At 41.9% G+C, this 19134-nt stretch overlaps 2 protein-coding genes across 3 annotated transcripts in view; both read left to right on the top strand.

The window, feature by feature from the left end:
- The window catches only part of syt12 (synaptotagmin XII), a 51692-nt gene extending 38154 nt beyond the window's left edge, over positions 1-13538 (top strand). The window contains exons 5-8 of one of the 2 annotated variants that reach the window (XM_061722409.1): positions 1274-1489; positions 6668-6788; positions 9153-9286; positions 11677-13538. In XM_061722409.1, the coding sequence (XP_061578393.1) occupies positions 1274-1489; positions 6668-6788; positions 9153-9286; positions 11677-11850 (645 nt within the window). In that variant the 3' untranslated portion in view covers positions 11851-13538. Of the gene's footprint in view, positions 1-1273; positions 1490-6667; positions 6807-9152; positions 9287-11676 lie in introns of both variants that reach the window. The other variant, XM_061722408.1, reaches the window with a different exon arrangement.
- Positions 13539-18618: 5080 nt separating this feature from the next.
- Positions 18619-19134, top strand: part of cat (catalase) — a 30448-nt gene continuing 29932 nt past the window's right edge. Inside the window, exon 1 of the mRNA XM_061720835.1 lies at positions 18619-18766. Coding sequence (XP_061576819.1) covers positions 18701-18766 — 66 coding nt within the window. The 5' untranslated portion in view covers positions 18619-18700. The remainder of the gene's footprint in view (positions 18767-19134) is intronic.

Below are 19134 nucleotides of genomic sequence, written 5' to 3'. Positions count from 1 at the left end.
GCTGAAGACTTTACTGACTCTGAATGTCACACTAATCGTTCACATGTCTATATTTATTCTCATATTTCATGCTCAGTTGGGGGAAACGTCTATTTTTAATGTGCTGATCTTCCCGTCACTAGTTGCCTGGTAACTTGAGACTGCTTTGGCGTCCGTACTTATTGTTTTTGTGAGCTTTGAATTCATATTTAAGTCTTGAACATCAATTCATGTGTGAAAACAAAATTAAACATCTCAGGCAAGGCAAGTTTATTTGTACAGCACAATTCAACACAAGGTAATTCAGAATGCTTTACATCAACATTAAAAGCAGCAAGTTTAGTTTAGTTTATTTATTTAGCAATATAAGACAAATATGAACAAAAAATTAAAAACAATGAAATAACATGCAAGGAAAGGAAGAAGCCTGGTGGCTTATATAGAATCCTTTCCATATTTCTTTCTTCTTTCCTTTTTCTTCTTTCTTTCTTTCTTTCTTTCTTTCTTTCTTTCTTTCTTTCTTTCTTTCTTTCTTTCTTTCTTTCTTTCTTTCTTTCTTTCTTTCTTTCTTTCTTTCTTTCTTTCTTTCTAATATATAACAAATATGAACAAAAAATGAAAAACAATGAAATAACATGAAGGAAAGGAAGAAGCCTGGTGGATTATATAGAATCCTTTCCATATATGAATAAAAACAAAACAAAGCTACACAAGGGAGAGTAAAAAAACAAAAAACACAAGAAAATGTAACTCAGATCAAATAATGAACATTACAAAGATGAAACAATAAGAAAGTTCTTTAAATGTTTTTTGAATATTGGCAAGGATGGTGATGATTTAAGAGATTTATTGAGTGAATTCCACAAGTGGGGAAAGATTGATGTTTCCATGTTCTACAAAACGGTAAATTAAAATCATCTTTGTGCCTTGTGGCATAAGAATGAATATCGGAATTAACACAAAAGAAAAAAAGACACAATTAAACAGTAAATAACAAATAAAATGAAATAAACTGATAAGAAAAGAGGTAAAATAATAAAAAGCACAAGTTGTTATAAAGTAAGGGCAGTAGATCCAGCAGGTACATCTAATTCTTACAATGGCAAGAATTACATTTTTATACACGGTCAAAACGTACAAAGACCGGGTCAAATACAGTATTACAAAGTAATCTGTAACAATTCGTACGGTGAATAAACCAATTTGACGATTCTATATTCCACTATGCCTGTTTCCAGGTCGTATTTCACACAACTTCACATCTCAGGTTCAAAGCTCTCGTCGGTTTCCGCAGGTCAAGACGAACGCTTACACCGTGATCTTCGACGAACACTTCTCCGTGGCGGCGGACGTGGCCGCTCTGGACGAGTACAGCCTGCGCTTCGCCGCGTTCGGCATCGATGCCGATGAAAGAAACATCAGCGCAGGCCTGGCGGACCTGAAGCTGTCGGACCTGGACCTGACCATCAGACCCTTCAACGCCTGGCTCTACCTGCAGGACGTCAACAAGGTACGTTTGGGCCGAACGCTGACGAGGACCGGGACGAGGGGACGAGGGGACGAGGGGACGAGGGGACGAGGGGACGAGGGGACGAGGGGAAGCATCACTCCAACACTTAGGCCCTGTCCCAATACTCCCCCTAGCCCTCGTTTTCATCACTACCCCTAAATTTTGTGCGTTCCCGTGAGGGTAGTGGTGTCCCAATTCCTCTTTCCACCTAGGGCAGGGGTCGGCAACCCAAAATGTTGAAAGAGCCGTATTGGACCAAAAACACAAAAAACTAATATGTCTGGAGCCGCAAAAAATGAAAAGTCTTGTATCAGCCTTAGAATGAAGAAACACATGCTGCATGTTTCTATATTAGTTATAACTGGGGGAAGTTTTTTTTTTCATTATGCACTTCGAGAAAAAAGTCTAAATGTCGAGAAAAAGTCGAAATGTCAAGAAAAAAGTCAAAATTTGGAGAAAAAAGTCGAAATGTCGAGATTAATGTTGAAGTACAATCTTGAGGAAAAAAGTCGAAATGTTGATAAAAAAGTCGAAATGTCAAGAAAAAAGTCAAAATTTGGAGAAAAAAGTCGAAATGTCGAGATTAATGTTGAAGTACAATTTTGAGAAAAAGTCGAAATGTTAAAGAGCATATTGCAGGTTGGAGACCCCTGTGAATCAATGTGTAGGAAAATAATGTAGGAACTGAATTTTCATTGAAATACGCATAAATATATACTACAGTGACCTCCGGAGTTGTTTTTGTGAGAGTATTTTACTTCCGCATCTGAAAAAGCTGAACCGGAAGTGACGTGTCGGGAGGGAGCGCGGTGAATTCAACAATAGGAAAAATAATGGATCTTAATGTTAGTTGTGACACTGAAGAGGTTGTGAATGTGTATTCACACCAATATGACGGGCCACAGCCTTATAATTACGAAACCCGTTAGGCCCCCCACGTTCTTTTGATTGACAGCTGAAACTCGCTTTTTAAAAGGCTGATTTATGGGTCCGCGTTACACCAACGCAGACCCTACGGCGTAGGTTACGCAGCGACGCACAGAACGCTGCGTGCGCCGCGTACCCTACACCGTAGGCTACGCCGTCGATTTTACGCGGAACCATAAATCCGCCTTTATTCACTGCAGCACCCGCCCGTGCTCCTGAAAGAAACTCCGAAACTCCTTAAAAATGGGTGAGTACTTACGTAATCTGTCTACGTTTGTACTTTCTAAACAGAAAACAGGCTTATTATCTTCTCTTTTTTCTGATTAAATGCATCCGAAATAGCCGGGTATTTTTAAAACCGAATTTAATATTTTGTATCCACATTACATCGTTGTTAAAAAAAAAAAAAACCTTCCACACATAACCGAAGATCTGCGTTTTCGACCACATTCATAAGCATTCCAAACCTGTAGATCATCTGGTCTTCCGGCCTCCGGGCCGCCTCTGCGGCGCAGTTTCCCCGGGAGCGGCGTCTCCTCCTCGGATAACGAGCTCGAGTCCCCCCGGTGTCCCGCCACGGAGCTGCCGTGTTAATCGACGCAGCCCAGCTGCAGCCCTGCTGCGCGTCGCCGCGTACCCTACGGCGTAGGCTCTGCGTCGGTGTAACGCAGTAAACGGCTGTCCAGAGCAGAGACCATTTATTTAATAAATAGCTTGGAGGACAGATGGTGGATCATCTGTAGTTCTGGGTCGCACGTTAGACGTCACAATCAGAGCAGATTTGTTGTTGTTTTGGAGCATAATGTGACGTTCAAAAACGCAAAACTGCTCTCTGTCTCTGTCTACACGCATCTACATAAACGGAGTTTTCAAAAATCTTCACTTTGCCCGGAGTTTTTTTAAACATTCGTTTATTTGCGTTTTCATGTGGATGACAGGTCCAAACGTAGGAAAATATCTTGGGTTTAGCAGATACCCGGCTACGTGTGTACGGGGTCTGGGCAGTCAGATGGGGCAGCTGTGGAGACTGCTCCCTGGTGTGACGTCATATGACGCAGTGTTCGAAAAAAAAAAGCGTTTGTAGGAGCTTGGCTAAAATCAGCCACTTTTTCCTCTGAATACGTGCCCTTATGTCTTGTAAAACATATTAAATCCTACATTAACTTCTCACATAGTCATTTTCACATAAGGTCAGGTATAATTTTTGAAAAAATTCTAACCTGCAATATGCTCTTTAAGAAAAAAGTCAAAATGTTGAGGAAAAAGTTGAAATGTCGAGATTAAAAAGGAGAGGAAAAAGAAAGAAAAAGGGAAAAAAAGGAAAAAAAGAAGAGAAAAAAAGAAAAGAAAAAAGGAAAAAAAAGAAGAAAAAAGAAAAAAAGAAAAGGAAAAAAAAGGTCAAACATTTTTGAAAAAGCTCCAGGAGCCACTAGGGCGGCGCTAAGGAGCCGCATGCGGCTCTAGAGCCGCGGGTTGCCGACCCCTGACCTAGGGGGAGTGGAGAAAACGAGGGGTAGTGGCTATGAATTGTCCCTACGAAGCGAGGGTTTTGCGATCCTCACTAGTTTTCTAGGGACAAAAAAATTTCCCAGAATGCTTTTCGTCGTCAAAAAAAAAAACATGGCGGACATTTCTTATTTTTTAGTGAATAAAATCAATATTTTGAGTTAGTTTCTGCATAAAAATGGGTTTTGATTACATTTCTAGCGAGAAATATATATTTTACTTTCATAATATTCACTCAGTGAATGTACATAATCACTTTTTTGCCCGTTGTTCGCGAAGATCGCGCCGGAATACAGGCTGTTAGGTTACGGCATAGGCTACGTAGCCTACGCCGTAGGCTACATAACCTACGGCGTAGGCTTCGGGGACCAAAACGATCTGAATCAATCCAGATTTGATACATTTGCAGTTTAGTCAGTAGTTTTGTCCTTGCTGGACAGGGATTCAGGTTGCTGCCCCCCTAGAACTGCATCACCATGGCAACTCCAGGGAAGCAGAGGCCAATGGACTCATCTAGTCTCTGTTAACACTCATAAAGTCGACATTCAGCGGCCGACTGGTTGGACTTAAGACAGCACAAACAGCCCTATTCTTACACAGTTGTTGTACACCTTCAGAGTTAAAATGAACTTGATTGATCCGTTTGGACCCGGTCCTCCCCATCACTTACTGCTAAATCCATCATGCATCATTATCTTCTCCGTTTTCACTCCAAATAATTAAATTAACTTTGTTTTGCTCTCTAATGAAAGTTCACACTTTACCAACTCGACCAAGAAATAGTCCTTTAAAGGAGCTGTATGTAAGAGCAATAATAAAACGAATCATAAAATGACCCCGATATGTCAACAGACATTTAAAAATCATGTTCATTTCAAATACTTATGTCACTGACAACAGCACTCAAGCCAGGATATTCCTGTTTAAAAAGAGGAGTTGCAGCCCTCAACTGATGTTTATGTTGAAGCTCCACCCTCCACCTATCTCCCAATCACCAAGTCAGTATTGTTTCTGAAGCTCCACCCTCCACCTATCTCCCAATCACCAAGTCAGTATTGTTTCTGAAGCTCCACCCTCCACCTATCTCCCAATCACCAAGTCAGTATTGTTTCTGAAGCTCCACCCTCCACCTATCTCCCAATCACCAAGTCAGTATTGTTTCTGAAGCTCCACCCTCCACCTATCTCCCAATCACCAAGTCAGTATTGTTTCTGAAGCTCCACCCTCCACCTATCTCCCAATCACCAAGTCAGTATTGTTTCTGAAGCTCCACCCTCCACCTATCTCCCAATCACCAAGTCAGTATTGTTTCTTAAGCTCCACCCTCCACCTATCTCCCAATCACCAAGTCAGTATTGTTTCAGCATCCGGGTTGCCAGCTCGGCTCTAATTATGGCAGCCATGGCAGCCTACGTTCCTGCTGCATTCTGCAGCATACCTGGCAACCTCTGGTCAGGGGGAGGAGGGGGAGGGTACACGCCGCTCAACAATATTTTGAAAGTGACTGCAGTACCAGTTTTGGTCATTTCTTACAGACGGCTCCTTTAAGTTTGCCCCTTTAAGTCTTTAAAACTGAATGAATGCTTCTTTTAATTTTTTTTTTTTTTTTTTTGTATATTTTTATCTCAATTTTTTTTCTCCATTTTATTACCCAGTGCACTCAGTGACAGTCCTGGGCATAAAATGTTTTTAAATAAAACAACTTAATTTATTAAGTTTTAGATGTTTTTATTAAACACGTCTGTCCCTTTTTCCTAATTATTTTATGTTTCTTCTTTTGGAATATTTTCTTTTGAATTTTTATATTGTGTGTTAACACACACACACACACACACACACACACACACACACACACACACACACACACACACACACACACACACTCATATTTGCTGTGTACTTAATTGATTGATAGATTGATATCTTTTATTTCAAACATAAGCACAAAAAAAAGATAAATAAAACAGCAGAACAATAAATCAATAACATAAAAAATAATAATAATAATAATAAAATGTACCATCGTAAACAAAGTAGGTGTTTATTATATTTAATAAATATAATTGCAAATGTTTTATGCTCCAAAAATGAGTAGGAAGAAGTAAAAAACGTATGAACTCAATACTATTTTTTTCCAGTTGGACCCTCGTTATCAAATATGAAAGAAAAGAAAAAACCACATAGTTCAAGTTCGCACAAATTAATAGTAAAAATTTCATAGATATAAATTGCGCCTGTGTGAGGTTATGATATTTAATAAATAATAAAATCAGGAAAAATAAAACCTGGCGGGGGGGTCGGACCATAGTTGAACATTCGGTTTGTTATTGTAGAGTAAGTAATAAACCAGCATTGCTTTGACACTGTAATAATTAAAGTGTTTAATTAGGATCAGATAATAGATTGAAACCGTTTAACAACACTCAGCAACTATAATAGCATTTAAATATGCCGTTTTTCCTTTTAGTAAGTCAGATAAATTATTATGAATCAAAGTTATAATGAATCACAACTTCTTTTTAACAATGAAAGGGTTTGTGTTGAATAATTTAGCACGCTATTATATTACATTTACTAAAACGTCCGCCTGCGGGATCTCATCATCTCAATTTTCTTTTAACGATTCAGGTTTCTATTCGGTGATTAAGTTAAATTCCATAATTGGGTCTTTAAATCAGAGCTGAGCGAGTGTGGAGCTGCCGTAAGAACAACCAGCGTGTCTCCCGTCTCTCCCTGTGACTGCAGGCCGTGGACGCCGTCGGGGAGATCCTGCTGTCTCTCAGCTACCTGCCCACGGCAGAGCGCCTCACCGTGGTCGTGGCCAAGTGCAAGAACCTGCAGTGGACCAACGAGAAGAACACGGCAGGTCGGGAACTCGCCTGCTGTAGGAGCTCCACACTCACACTCCACACTCATGCCCGCCGACAGGGGGGACAAACGGGTCTGTTGTCCCGGGGGGGGGGGGGCAGAACTGAAAAAAAAGAAAAAAAAAATATATATACCGTATTTTCTGGACTATAAGCCGCTACTTTTTTCATAGGTTTTCAACCATGCGTCTTATACAAAGGTTATTCTGTGGATTTTTCTTCCACCGCTCGGGGCGGAATTAGAATCAAAACTAATACAAAATAAATGCAAAGAAGAATACGCTACTTCTTCTTTAGCAGAAAAAGAAGTAGGTAGAAGCAGATTTCAAACAGATAAATAGATAAATAAATACTGGTTATTTTCTCTTGGTTCTGTCCCGTTTTATTCAGCAAAGTTGCTGCCGTGTTAAAAGACACTGCCCGGCACTGCCTTCCATTCCTGGAGAAACTCTTCTCCCTCAGTCATCCGTCGCTCACACGCCGCTCGCAGCCTTAAGGCTGATTTATGGTTCCGCGTTAACCAATGCAGAGATTACGCCGTAGGTTACGCGGCGACTCGCACGTACGGTGCGCTTCGCCACGTACGTCACGGCGTAGGCTCTGCGTCGATTTAACGCAGAGCCATAAATCAGGCTTCACTTTGAACGGCCGGTGTGAAAAGCTGGAAAAGCCGGCTGGAAAAGTCTCTTTAGGCAGTCTTTCTTTTAAAAATCACCATAGTTTCTGTCCATCAGCGTGGCAACCAAGCACAACAGTGAACGATGACTTCTACTCTGGTGCAGTTAACGTGTTCAAGTTATTGATACAAAATAAACGGGACTTATGCATTTACAGTCAGAGCGATGCAGTGCGGTTTTTAATTATATTTTACTCTGGGGTGTCGTGAGATTTTATTCACTTTCTAAAGGTGTCATGACTGAAAAAAAGGTTGAGAAAGGCTGTTTTAGACAGATTATTAATAGGAAAGCAGTTAGAATGCACTTTTTCCTTTCCTTGTTGTTAAGCGGAGGTCAACCGGAAGTGGCTCTTTGTTGAAATGGTTACCATGGTTACCTCGGGTACAGCGCCACCTAGCGTCACGGAGTCAGCCATGCTCTGGTTACAGTGGCTTATTCAATCTGATTCAGTCTGATCTCAGAACAGCATGTGTAATCAGACAAGTGATCCAATCTTCTGCATGTCATTATCTGATCAGATCTGCAAACCAGGTTGAATTGCTGCATGTGAACGCACTGACTGTTAGGAAAGGATCTATTTAGGTTCAAACATGTACATCATTTACAGTTCTAAATCCTTCTGTACATGTAGTAAATATCTAATCTAATAACATAAATATCTGCGGCTTGCATATCTTTTTTTTTTTTTTAAATAGAGCGGATGCGGCTTGTATGCAGGTGCGGCTTATAGTCCAGAAAATTCGGTATTTTTTTTTTAATTTTCATTAAATTATGGAATCATTTTTTCAAAATGTTTCAAAATATGCCTATTTGTGGAAAAATATGTAGTATTTGAGTTACATAAAAGCTTGTTATTTGTTTTCTTCCTAATTGTCCTTGTGGTCAAGAACCCCCAACACAAAAATGGTTTGGCCGCTGATCAAAATTTGATGTTATCATTTAATTCAACCATTAGAATGGTCAAAATGTCCGGTCAGCACAAGTCCGGTGCTCAGAAAAGAAGAGAAAAGAGAAGAAGAGAAGAAGAAAATAGAGGCCTCAGAGATTCTCTACACAAATATTTTAAAAAGGTGGTGACGGTGAAGCTGGAATTAATAAAGTCAGCGTAGAGCAAGGTAAGAAACAGTTACAACGTTTACCAACCTTGTAACTTAACCTAACTGGCTAGCTCTAATGTTAACGTCCATTAGCTTGTATAAAAACCTGAAGAGCAGAGGGAGAGGAGAGGAAGAGGAGAAGGAGAGATCCGGGCGCAGGGGGGCCCATCTTAGATTATTTTGTCCGGGGCCCCGGCAGGACTGTCAGCTGGCCTGTCCACACTCATGTGGGACGTTTACGAACCCACTCTCCTCCTCCCGCTGGAGGAAACGTGTGGTAACTGTAGTAGAAACGCATTAATCTTCCTCCAGAGAAACACCGGGGTCTTGATTGACTTGTCATACAAACATTCAGCAGATAAAGGTCACCTGTGGAGACGCTGCTGTTTTCATCTGCAGAGATAATGATGTGACTTCTGAGTGACACCTCTTTAATGAGCGGTGTGTGTGTGTGTGTGTGTGTGTGTGTGTGTGTGTGTGTGTGTGTGTGTGTGTGTGTGTGTGTGTGTGTGTGTGTGTGTGTGTGTGTGTGTGTGTGTGTGTGTGTGTGTGTGTGTGTGTGTTCTCCTTCCTTTCTTTTCACGATCAGATCCCTTCGTCAAAGTGTACCTCCTACAAGACGGCAGAAAGATCAGCAAGAAGAAGACTTCAACAAAGAGGGACGACACGAACCCCATCTTCAACGAAGCCATGATCTTCTCTGTGCCGTCCCTCGTCCTGCAGGTGAAGCTTCACACTAATGTTCCCAGAATGAGGAGTAATAACATAAAACAGCATGCCAAAGACTCTATTCTGTGGTCAAAGTCGCATTTTTGTGTGTATTCTATGTTCCTGTTGGTCCTGCTTTCATGTTAAAAATACGAAAGGACAGTACGGCCCCTCGTGATTAAATAAAAGTACATTTAATAAAAGTAAAACCCATAAATAAAGCATGTCAGCATTTAAAAACAAACTGCATTTGCAGAAAGGTCAATAAGAGTAATTCTGGTTAGAATTGTTAGTGGAATTTAAAGCAACTCTATGTAGTAATGCACCTCCTGACCACATGGGGGCAGTACATCACAAGAAGGTTCATGTGTCAACTCCTGGTGCAGCAAATTGCACTGGTGGCATAGACATATATACGTAGACGCCCCATCGAGCGCTGAGTCGTACGTCAACATCGCCGCCATATTGGATGTTCAAGACTGCGCTGTAAACTAATACAAGTCAATGGACTTATTTTCATAAAGCGCCTTTCTACAAAGAAATTTATGTTTTACGTCTCATTTATTCATTCACACACGCACTAATATACTTGGGAAACAGTTAGGCACCAAATATAATATATTATTATATTATAATATATAATATAATAAAACAAATTTTCAAATAACAAAATAACATTTGAACAATTTTTCAGACAATAAAATAACTGAAAAAATTTGAAAAATGGTTCAAATATGTTATTTTGTTACTTGAAAAATTTTAAATGTTTATGTAAAATATGTTTTGTTGATGAGAAAATATGTTTCTCTATTTTTCTTATTTTTGTGAGGGGGATATATATTGTTTTTCGGCACTACCTTGTTCTCTATAGCTGATATAACATGAATTACTCCTATGTGGAATCAATAAAGTTCTTATTTTTGCCGTCTGAGAAAATTAAATATATTATATTTGGTGCCTAACTGTTTCCCAAGTATATTAGTGCGTGTGTGAATGAATAAATGAGATGTAAAACGTAAATTTCTTTGTAGAAAGGCGCTTTATGAAAATAAGTCAATTTACTTGTATTAGTTTACAGCGCAGTCTTGCCACATCCAATATGGCGGCGTCGTTGACGTACGGCTCAGCACTCGATGGGGCGTCTACGTATATATGTCTATGCACTGGTGGGACCAAGCAAGAACCATCTTCTTCCTGCATTGAGACTAAGTTTTGTTGCAGTTCCTCAACCGACCACTAGAGGGAGACTCCGAAAGTCAATTTTTACAGCCTTTTTTGCTTTGATTTCACACCCATGACGACTCTGAAGGAGGTGAATTATTTTGTACCACGCCAGGAGAGTTTATACCAAGCAATGCACTTATTTCTAATATGATTGATTGACAGTTGGTTAATACTAGCTGGTATCAGTTCTTCATCCGTAATCGTCGTGCTACTATCCTTCGCGAAGCAACCAGCCGTTCGTATCAACCCAGCGTTGGTTAAACGTGATGGTTATTTTTTATTTCCCCGTCAGATTGCTGTGCTAAACGTTATATACAAGGATGGTCCATTTTTATATGATAAAATAAAAAAGATTGATTCATGCTCACCTTATAAGTGTAAGAGGAGATTTATTTTTGTTAAGAAGGTTATTTTGGTAATTCAGGGTTCATTATTTTATAAATATATTCTTTATATTCTGATGTAAATCAGGGACTATAATGACACTAGTCAGTTTATCTGTAGTGATTAGTCTGTTTTAGATTGGGCGGAGTGATACGCCACAGTACGGCACTAGGTGCTGTGTTGATGTTCTAAAATCCTACACTGTTGAGGGACATTAAAGTACACTGGAACTCAGCAGAAGTTTCCCCGTGTTTATCCTACTCACCACCCCAAAAAGGTTTAATTTAATAAGGTAAGGCTTAACTCTACACCAGACTTACATCAGTAAAAGTTCAGAGCTCAAAACGGGACCGGAAAACGGTACTAGTTTCTTCTGAGCGGAGGAAGATTCTGGTCCGCGGGTCGAGGTGCGGTCGCGGTCGGATGCGCGTTACTAGTAAACACAATAGATTAATATTAATAACCCAATATCGCGATACAGTTTGTCACCTCCACGACACGTTTCGTAACGTTTTTGTATCGCAAAATTTCGTGGCACGATATATTGTTACACCCCTAGTGGTGGTATTAATCTACATCCTGCATGCTGGACCTTTATAATGTACAAAAATGTTGTTGCTTTTTCAGTTAAAAAATAAACCAAACTGTACAAAAAAAAAATGAAATGTGGATAAATGAGGTTGAAATGGTAAAAGCTATCACACATCTGTTGAGCTGATGCCATAAAGATCAGCACAGGGACACCCAACAGTTTTGCTCGCAGAGCCGGTGATGTGACCGTGTCGTCTTGCTTGCAGGAGCTCTCCCTGAGGGTGACGGTCGCCGAGGCCACGGACGACGGCCGGGGCGAGAACCTGGGCCACGTGATCATCGGCCCCGAGGCCAGCGGGATGGGCATCACCCACTGGAACCAGATGCTGGCCACCCTGAGGAAGCCCGTGTCCATGTGGCACCCTCTCCGCAGGATCTAGTCCTCTCCGCGCACCTCCAACCCCCATTTTAATCCAAACACTCACGTCTTCGCGTCCTCTGGGACTGTCGCCTCGTCCGGTGCCACGGGTTTGTTACGGCGTCACAGTCGGGTAGCGTTTATAATTCGGTATGCGTCTCCGTGACGGTGAAAACGCCGGAGCTAGCGCCTCACCTTCGTCTAACGGAGAGGAATCTTAAACGCTGGTGTTCCACGTGGAAACGAGTGCATCATTACTCCCCTACTAACTAAGTTTAAACACTATCGTTATCACCCAGCCTCATCCTGGCCCAGGTGCATTATGGGTGAAGCTGGTCTTGAAAACGCCTGTAAGCGGCGAGTCTTCTCGGAGAAAGTGAACGTTTGTTTTTGCTGTCACAGGTTTGTGATAAAAGATTTCCGTTTGGACATTTTGGCGTGATTTTAAATTTTAAAAAAAGCAAAAAGAAGCAGCCCAGCCTGGGCGGCCGCCCCCCCTCTGCATGGTGCCCACTCTGGTTGTAGCCTCGGTTAGCTGGTTAGCTGGTTAGCTGGTGAGAGGACGGCGGTCTGGACGGACGGTCGTGATACCGGCCCTGCGGGCGGCGACTCCCCGTCTCTGATTGCAGCAACTCCGGCCGACTTCGTAGCAGATACAGAGCCGAGTTGAGTTAGTTTGGAGACACTGACAGATTGGAGAGGTTTTGGTATGTTTAGTATTTATTGTGCTTTTGAAAATATCCAGGTACTCTTATCCAGGTGAAATAATTGTAATTTGTAGCAGTTGTTGCAGGGTGGCCAAATCCAATGTAATCATCATAGAAAGTTAACATTATTCTATTTTTAATGCAATACTTGTTGCAGAATCATACTGAAAACTGTAAATAGTTGACTAAAGCCGTCTACGCATCGTCCTTTTTTTTCTTTTTCTTCTTAATTCTGGGTGCAAATCACATTTTTTGCAGGATTACAATTAATGAGCACCTAACTCCATCCACAAAAACACTATATAAAAACATAATTTCACTGCTGATCAATTAACTATCATCAAAAACACCTCTGGGAATTTTACCTGTGGCATAAAATATTAGTACTAACTCCTTTCTAGAGGTTTATTTTATGTCCGACAAAACACCTCGATATCCTGAGTGAGTCGTTTCTCACCAGACTCTTGTCAAATTCCAACTTCACCTTTTGATGTTAAGCAAAAGGTAGCCGGTTCAAGTCATTTTGCTGCTTTCAAACTAAGTGGTAATACGGCTAAAATGACAACAGTGTGACAAGCGTCTTGACAAGCTCAGAATGTCAAGGTTTCATCGGTCTCAGATATTCTCTACAACATTGTGCAGTAGTGTTGTAACTTTGGAAAGTGACTTCTGTAACATGTGTAACTCTTGAAGCATAATCAGTCCCATGCATCGTTGTTATTTGTGTTTTGAATTTTGCGAGTGGAACCTGTTCGCTCAAGTTCTGACAGCATTTCTCACCTCACTTTGAAAATCTATCCAAAAATAACACTCCTGTAGTCATATAATAGACAATATTTCCTACTGTGCCAAATAATAAAGCAATATTTCCATTCACAGTCAGCATTTGCATTCGATTCAATAAAAGCTGTAGCTTACATTCGACCATGCATGAAGTTATTTAGCACTCGATGTGAATGTGCCTCAAGAATACAGTGTATTGTGTGAATGCTGTTTCAAATAAAAAGCAATTCAACAATAAAACTGATCAGTTGTTGGTATTACTTTGGATTTCTGGAAGAAGAGAGACGGAAAAAGAAAGATGTCTCACTCCCCCCTTATTTTTGGATGACAAAGACAACTTGTTGAGGTAAAGTCAGACAAGAAGTTAAAGTGAATCTCAGTGTAGTTACTTCAAAAATCATCTCAAGGAACTTTACAAAGAATGCATTGCCAACTAAGTTTAGAAAGATTGATACAGTTAAACAAATTCAATTCAAAACTGCTGTATAACTCAGTTTTTTATTTCATTGAAATATATAAATTATATAATATTTAAATAATATCTCATTATTTAGTTCAATTCGAGAGCCAGTTCACAAAATCATCTCAAGGAACTTTACAAAGAATGCAAACTGCATTTAGAAACATAAGTACAGTTAAAAATACAATCCTCCAGCTACTTTTCTGGACTTTGGCAAATTCAAAACTGCTGCATGAACTCAGTTTTTGATTTAATTCAGGATGAATCCTCCAGACTGAAGGGGAATAAAACTATACAGGGTGCTATCAGTGCAAATAAGAGCTCACTGCTGAACAAAAGATAGGTGACTTCTAAGGCCCCGTTTACACATAGCCGGGTATTTACAAAAACGGAGATTTTCCCTTCTACGTTTTGAAAAATTCCATCGTTCATTTTCAAAATCTCTTCGTTTACACGGATCCGCATAAATACGCTGTTATTGACAGCTTTTACTGCCGGTTCGACTCATCATCATCACCATCATCATCATCACCATCATCATCACCTTCATCATCTTCTTCATCATCATCATCACCATCATCATCATCACCATCATCATCACCTTCATCATCTTCTTCATCATCATCATCACCTTCATCATCATCACCATCATCATCACCTTCATCATCTTCATCATCATCACCACCTCCCCCCCCCTTACCCTCCCCCCCTGCGGCTCCACCATCACCATCCCCCTCCTCCCCCCCTGCGGCTCCACCTCCACCATCCCCCCCCACTGCCCACCTTTTCACACCTCACCTCAGCCAACCCCCCCCACCTCTGTCTACCCCCCTCCCCCCACCCAAGACCCTGCCTGCACTGAAGATCTCTGTGGAAGACGTGTGCCGGCTGTTCAAAAGGCAGAAGATCAGGAAGGCTCCAGGCCCGGACGGCGTGTCCCCTTCCTGCCTGAGAGCCTGCGCCGAGCAGCTGGCCCCCACCTTCACACGGATCTTTAACCGGTCCCTGGAGCTGTGTGAGGTGCCCTCATGCTTCAAACGCTCCACCATCATCCCAGTCCCCAAGAAACCCACCATCACTGGTCTAAATGACTACAGACCCGTCGCCCTGACGTCTGTGGTCATGAAGACCTTTGAGCGACTGGTGTTGAGCCACCTGAAGGACACCACAGGCTCCCTGCTCGACCCCCTGCAGTTTGCCTACCGGGCAAACAGGTCGGTGGATGACGCAGTCAACATAGGACTGCATTACATCCTGCGTCATCTCGACACCTCAGGGACTTATGCAAGGATCCTGTTTGTGGACTTCAGCTCGGCGTTCAACACGATCGCTCCTGCAATCCTCCACCAGAAGCTCACCCAGCTCACCGTGCCTGCCCCCACCTGTCAGTGGATTACCAGCTTCCTGAGTGACAGGAGGCAGCAGGTGAGGCTGGGGAGCATCACATCCAGCACCCGTACCATCAGCACTGGCGCCCCCCAGGGGTGCGTCCTCTCACCACTGCTCTTCTCCCTATACACTAACGACTGCACCTCAGGGGACTCGTCTGTGAAGCTCCTGAAGTACGCGGACGACACCACCGTCATCGGCCTGATCCGGGAAGGTGACGAGTCCGCGTACAGACGGGAGGTGGATCAGCTGGTCCACTGGTGCGGTCGGAACCACCTGGAACTGAACCCGCTCAAGACTGTGGAGTTGACAGTGGACTTCAGGAAAAACCCACTGCCACTCCTCCCCCTCACCATCCTCAACAGCACCGTCTCCTCCACAGACTCCTTCAAGTTCCTGGGGTCCACCATCTCCCGGGACCTGAAGTGGTCCACCCACATCAACTCCATCAGGAAGAAGGCGCAGCAGAGGTTGTACTTCCTGCGGCAGCTCAGGAAGTTCAACCTGCCACAGCAGCTGCTGATCACATTTTACACTGCAATAATCCAGTCTGTTCTCTGCTCCTCCATCACTGTCTGGTTTGGATCAGCCACCAAACTGGACAGGCACAGACTGCAACGAACCATCAGGACTGCAGAGAGGATAGTTGGGACTAACCTCCCATCTATCGACGACCTGTACCGGTCCAGGACCAGGAAACGGGCAGGTCGAATCTCTGCAGACCCCTCACACCCGGGACACCGCCTGTTCCAACTCCTCCCCTCTGGACGGCGCTACAGAGCTCTGTGCGCCAGAACCTCCAGACACAAAGACAGTTTCTTCCCGCAAGCGGTTGCTCTGATGAACTCCCACAATAATAAGTCTCAGAGTAACCAAACACGTGCAATAAAAATCATCCAGCACCCTCTTTAATAATCATGTCTGCCTCACTCTGCTGCACCTCTCACTTTTGTACTTCCTTTTGTATAATTTTTTGTATTTTTTGTATAATTTGTCTGTTAAAATTGTATATAGGTTATACTTATACTTTATTCTTATACTTATTCTTATTTTTATTCAGAACTATCCTTCTTTTATCACTACCTCAAACTGCTGCACCTTAAAATGTTAAAATGTTTATATGTATATAGTAATACCACATTTGTTTATTGTTTATTTTTTTTTTACTACCAAAGAGCGAAATAACCGAATCAAATTCCTTGTTGGACAATGTTCGAACCTGGCCAATAAAGCTGATTCTGATTCTGATTCTGATTCTGATTAACGTCATGCCAGCCAATCAGAATCCTGGAAAAAACATCAACATATGACACGTGTAACTTCCAGTGAAGGCTGATTTATGGTTCCGCGTTACACCAACGCACGTCGCCCCGTACCCTACGCTGTAGGCTCTGCGTCGATTTAACGCGGGACCATAATTCAGGCTTTACTTCCAAGACGGAACGAGAGTCTTTGGTTTGGAGTGACAGAGAAGTGGAGTTACTTTTAAGTGTGACTTTAGAATATAAAACCGGTAAAATACAAGAAAATATTGACGGTGGCCAAACTAATTGTAAACACAGGTCGCATTCATGATGCTGGTGACGTTTCTGTTGCATAATGTGACGTTCTGAAGCCTAAATCTCCGTTTTCCTCTGTTTAGACGCAAACGTGAAAACAGAGTTTTTGAAAATCTCCACTTTGGCCGGAGTTTTCAGAAATGATGGTTTTTGGTGACTTTGAGCTCCGTTTTCGTGTAAACGAACGGCCAAAACGCATGAAAACACCTCCGTTTTTGCTCCGTGTAAACGGGTCCTTCCATCCTGAGAGTAGTCAGTGAATAATGTGTTCAGAAAAAGGAAAGAAAAACATCCGACCTCTCTGACAGCTTTAATCCTGTAAAAACTCTAACCAATCTGTTTTTTGCGGTCCGAATGAAACGGATTGGTGAGAGGACCAGAGGATTGGCAGGGGGAAAGAACCAATCAGATGCCTTCATGCCGCCCATGCCCCCACCCCTGTCCCATGCGCGCACTCGTTTCCAGCCCCAGTGTCCACTTCCCATGGATCGTCCTGGGCTCACAGTGTCCCAGTGTAACCCCCCTCCCTCTGCCACGGACCCCCAGTATGTAGTTATTATGTAGTTATTTCCAGAGCGGCTCGGTCCCCGCTGTGTGTGAGAGCGGGGAGCAGAGCCGTCGGTCCGGGCGCGGCTACTGCACGCCTCCATCCCGGCGAGAGCGGAGAGCGGAGAGCTATGGATATTTTACTTCTGCAACCTACGTTTCCTGAAGGCAACATGACTGAGGAACGTCCCCCGCATTCTCTGTTATGCTGTCACTCATGATGCCACGCCCCTCTCAGTTGATGCCACGCCCCCCACGCCATATCGGGGCCAAAAGTCCAAAACTGAAAAAAAAAATTTCAACTGAAAAAAAAAAGATCTGAAACTGAAAAAAAAGATGTGAAACTGAAAAAAAAAAGATGTGAAACTGAAAAAAAGATTTGAAACTGAAATAAAAAGTTCTGAAACTGAAAAAAAGATCTGATACTGAAAAAAAAAATTTAACTGTAAAAAAGAATTTTCAGGTTCAAATTTTATTTTCAAATTAGCAAAACTTTTGGCCTTGATTTGGCTCCATAGAGAGCGGACGGCGGTGCGCTGCAGGCTCTGTTGCCACGGCTACGGCGTAGCTTACGGCGTAGGGTACGCCGTAGGCTACGCCATAGCCTCATCTCATTCTCATTACACTTAAAAGAAGACTCATCACTGGAAAAAACAACAATTTTCACCTGTTTCAAGTAGATTTTCACTTGAAATAAGTAGAAAAATCTGCCAGTGGAACAAGATTTTTTTTTTGCTTGTAATAAGAAGATAAGTTTTGTCCCACTGGCAGATTTTTCTACTTATTTCAAGTGAAAATTAAACTGAAACAGGTGAAAATTGTCAAATAAGTTATTTTTCTGGTGTTATTTTTCTGATGATGACTCTAAATGTTGAAATAGCAGTAAAACCACATTCATTGATGAAATGACATAAGGGATGGAAAGGGGGGATGGCAGTTTTACAGGGGGGATGATTTGGACCGTTTTTATTTCAGGAGGGAATGCCATCCCCCCTCATCCACCCTCAACTCCAGTACTGCCTGTTCTGTGATTTGTCTATTAACCTACTAAAATTATTCACCTGAAGCTTGTTGCTTCCTCTACACATGATTTAAAAGCTATACATCATTTAATGTTCAATATTGATGTAAAGAATCCGTTTTTCATACATTGAAATAACATTATTACTAAATTATTACATAAAACGGACCCAAAGAGATAACAGACAACCTTTAGTGTTAGTGCTTTCCTCCCTTCTCATCAAATCAAAAGAAGGTCAGATGGATCGCGTCTCTCAGCCAATCAGAAGTGAGGGGCGGGGTCACGTGGACAAAGTCCAGGAAGAATAATTGTGTTGTTGGAATAAGGAATAAACCGATAACGTTTTTCTCCGCTACACCTCCTGCACACCGTGTGGTCTAAAAACACTTCAGGCTTTAATTATCGACATGGCTGACAACAGAGACAAATCTACCGACCAAATGAAGATATGGAAGGAGAATAGGAGCTCACAGGTTCGTATTTACTCTGATATCGTGTTTTATCTGGGTGTTTGGGAGTAAATGGGTGAGAGGTCGTGTTGGGTAGAGTCAAAAGCTACGCTCCTTAGTGTGACACATGCTCTTTATATTCAATATAAACCCTTTAAAGATATGTTAATCCATGAATTCGTGTTAATTTTCCGTTAAATGTTTATTTCGTGGTCTTTTTGGCGTTGTTTTTGCTTTTGTTGCTGACGTTTCAGGATAAAACTGGACCTTCCTGAAATCACGTCCAGCAAAATCCCAGTTTATTTTTATTTTTATTATTTAGAGCTTAAAACACAAGATCAGCTGAAGTGCAGTCAAAGTAAATACATGCAAGTCATTGTCCAAGGAAGGTG

The sequence above is a fragment of the Cololabis saira genome, chromosome 5, assembly GCF_033807715.1.
Source record: "Cololabis saira isolate AMF1-May2022 chromosome 5, fColSai1.1, whole genome shotgun sequence".
Classification (NCBI taxonomy): Eukaryota; Metazoa; Chordata; class Actinopteri; order Beloniformes; family Belonidae; genus Cololabis; species Cololabis saira.
The sequence above is the reverse complement of the archived record's forward strand: the minus strand, read 5'-3'. Positions and strand labels throughout refer to the sequence as shown.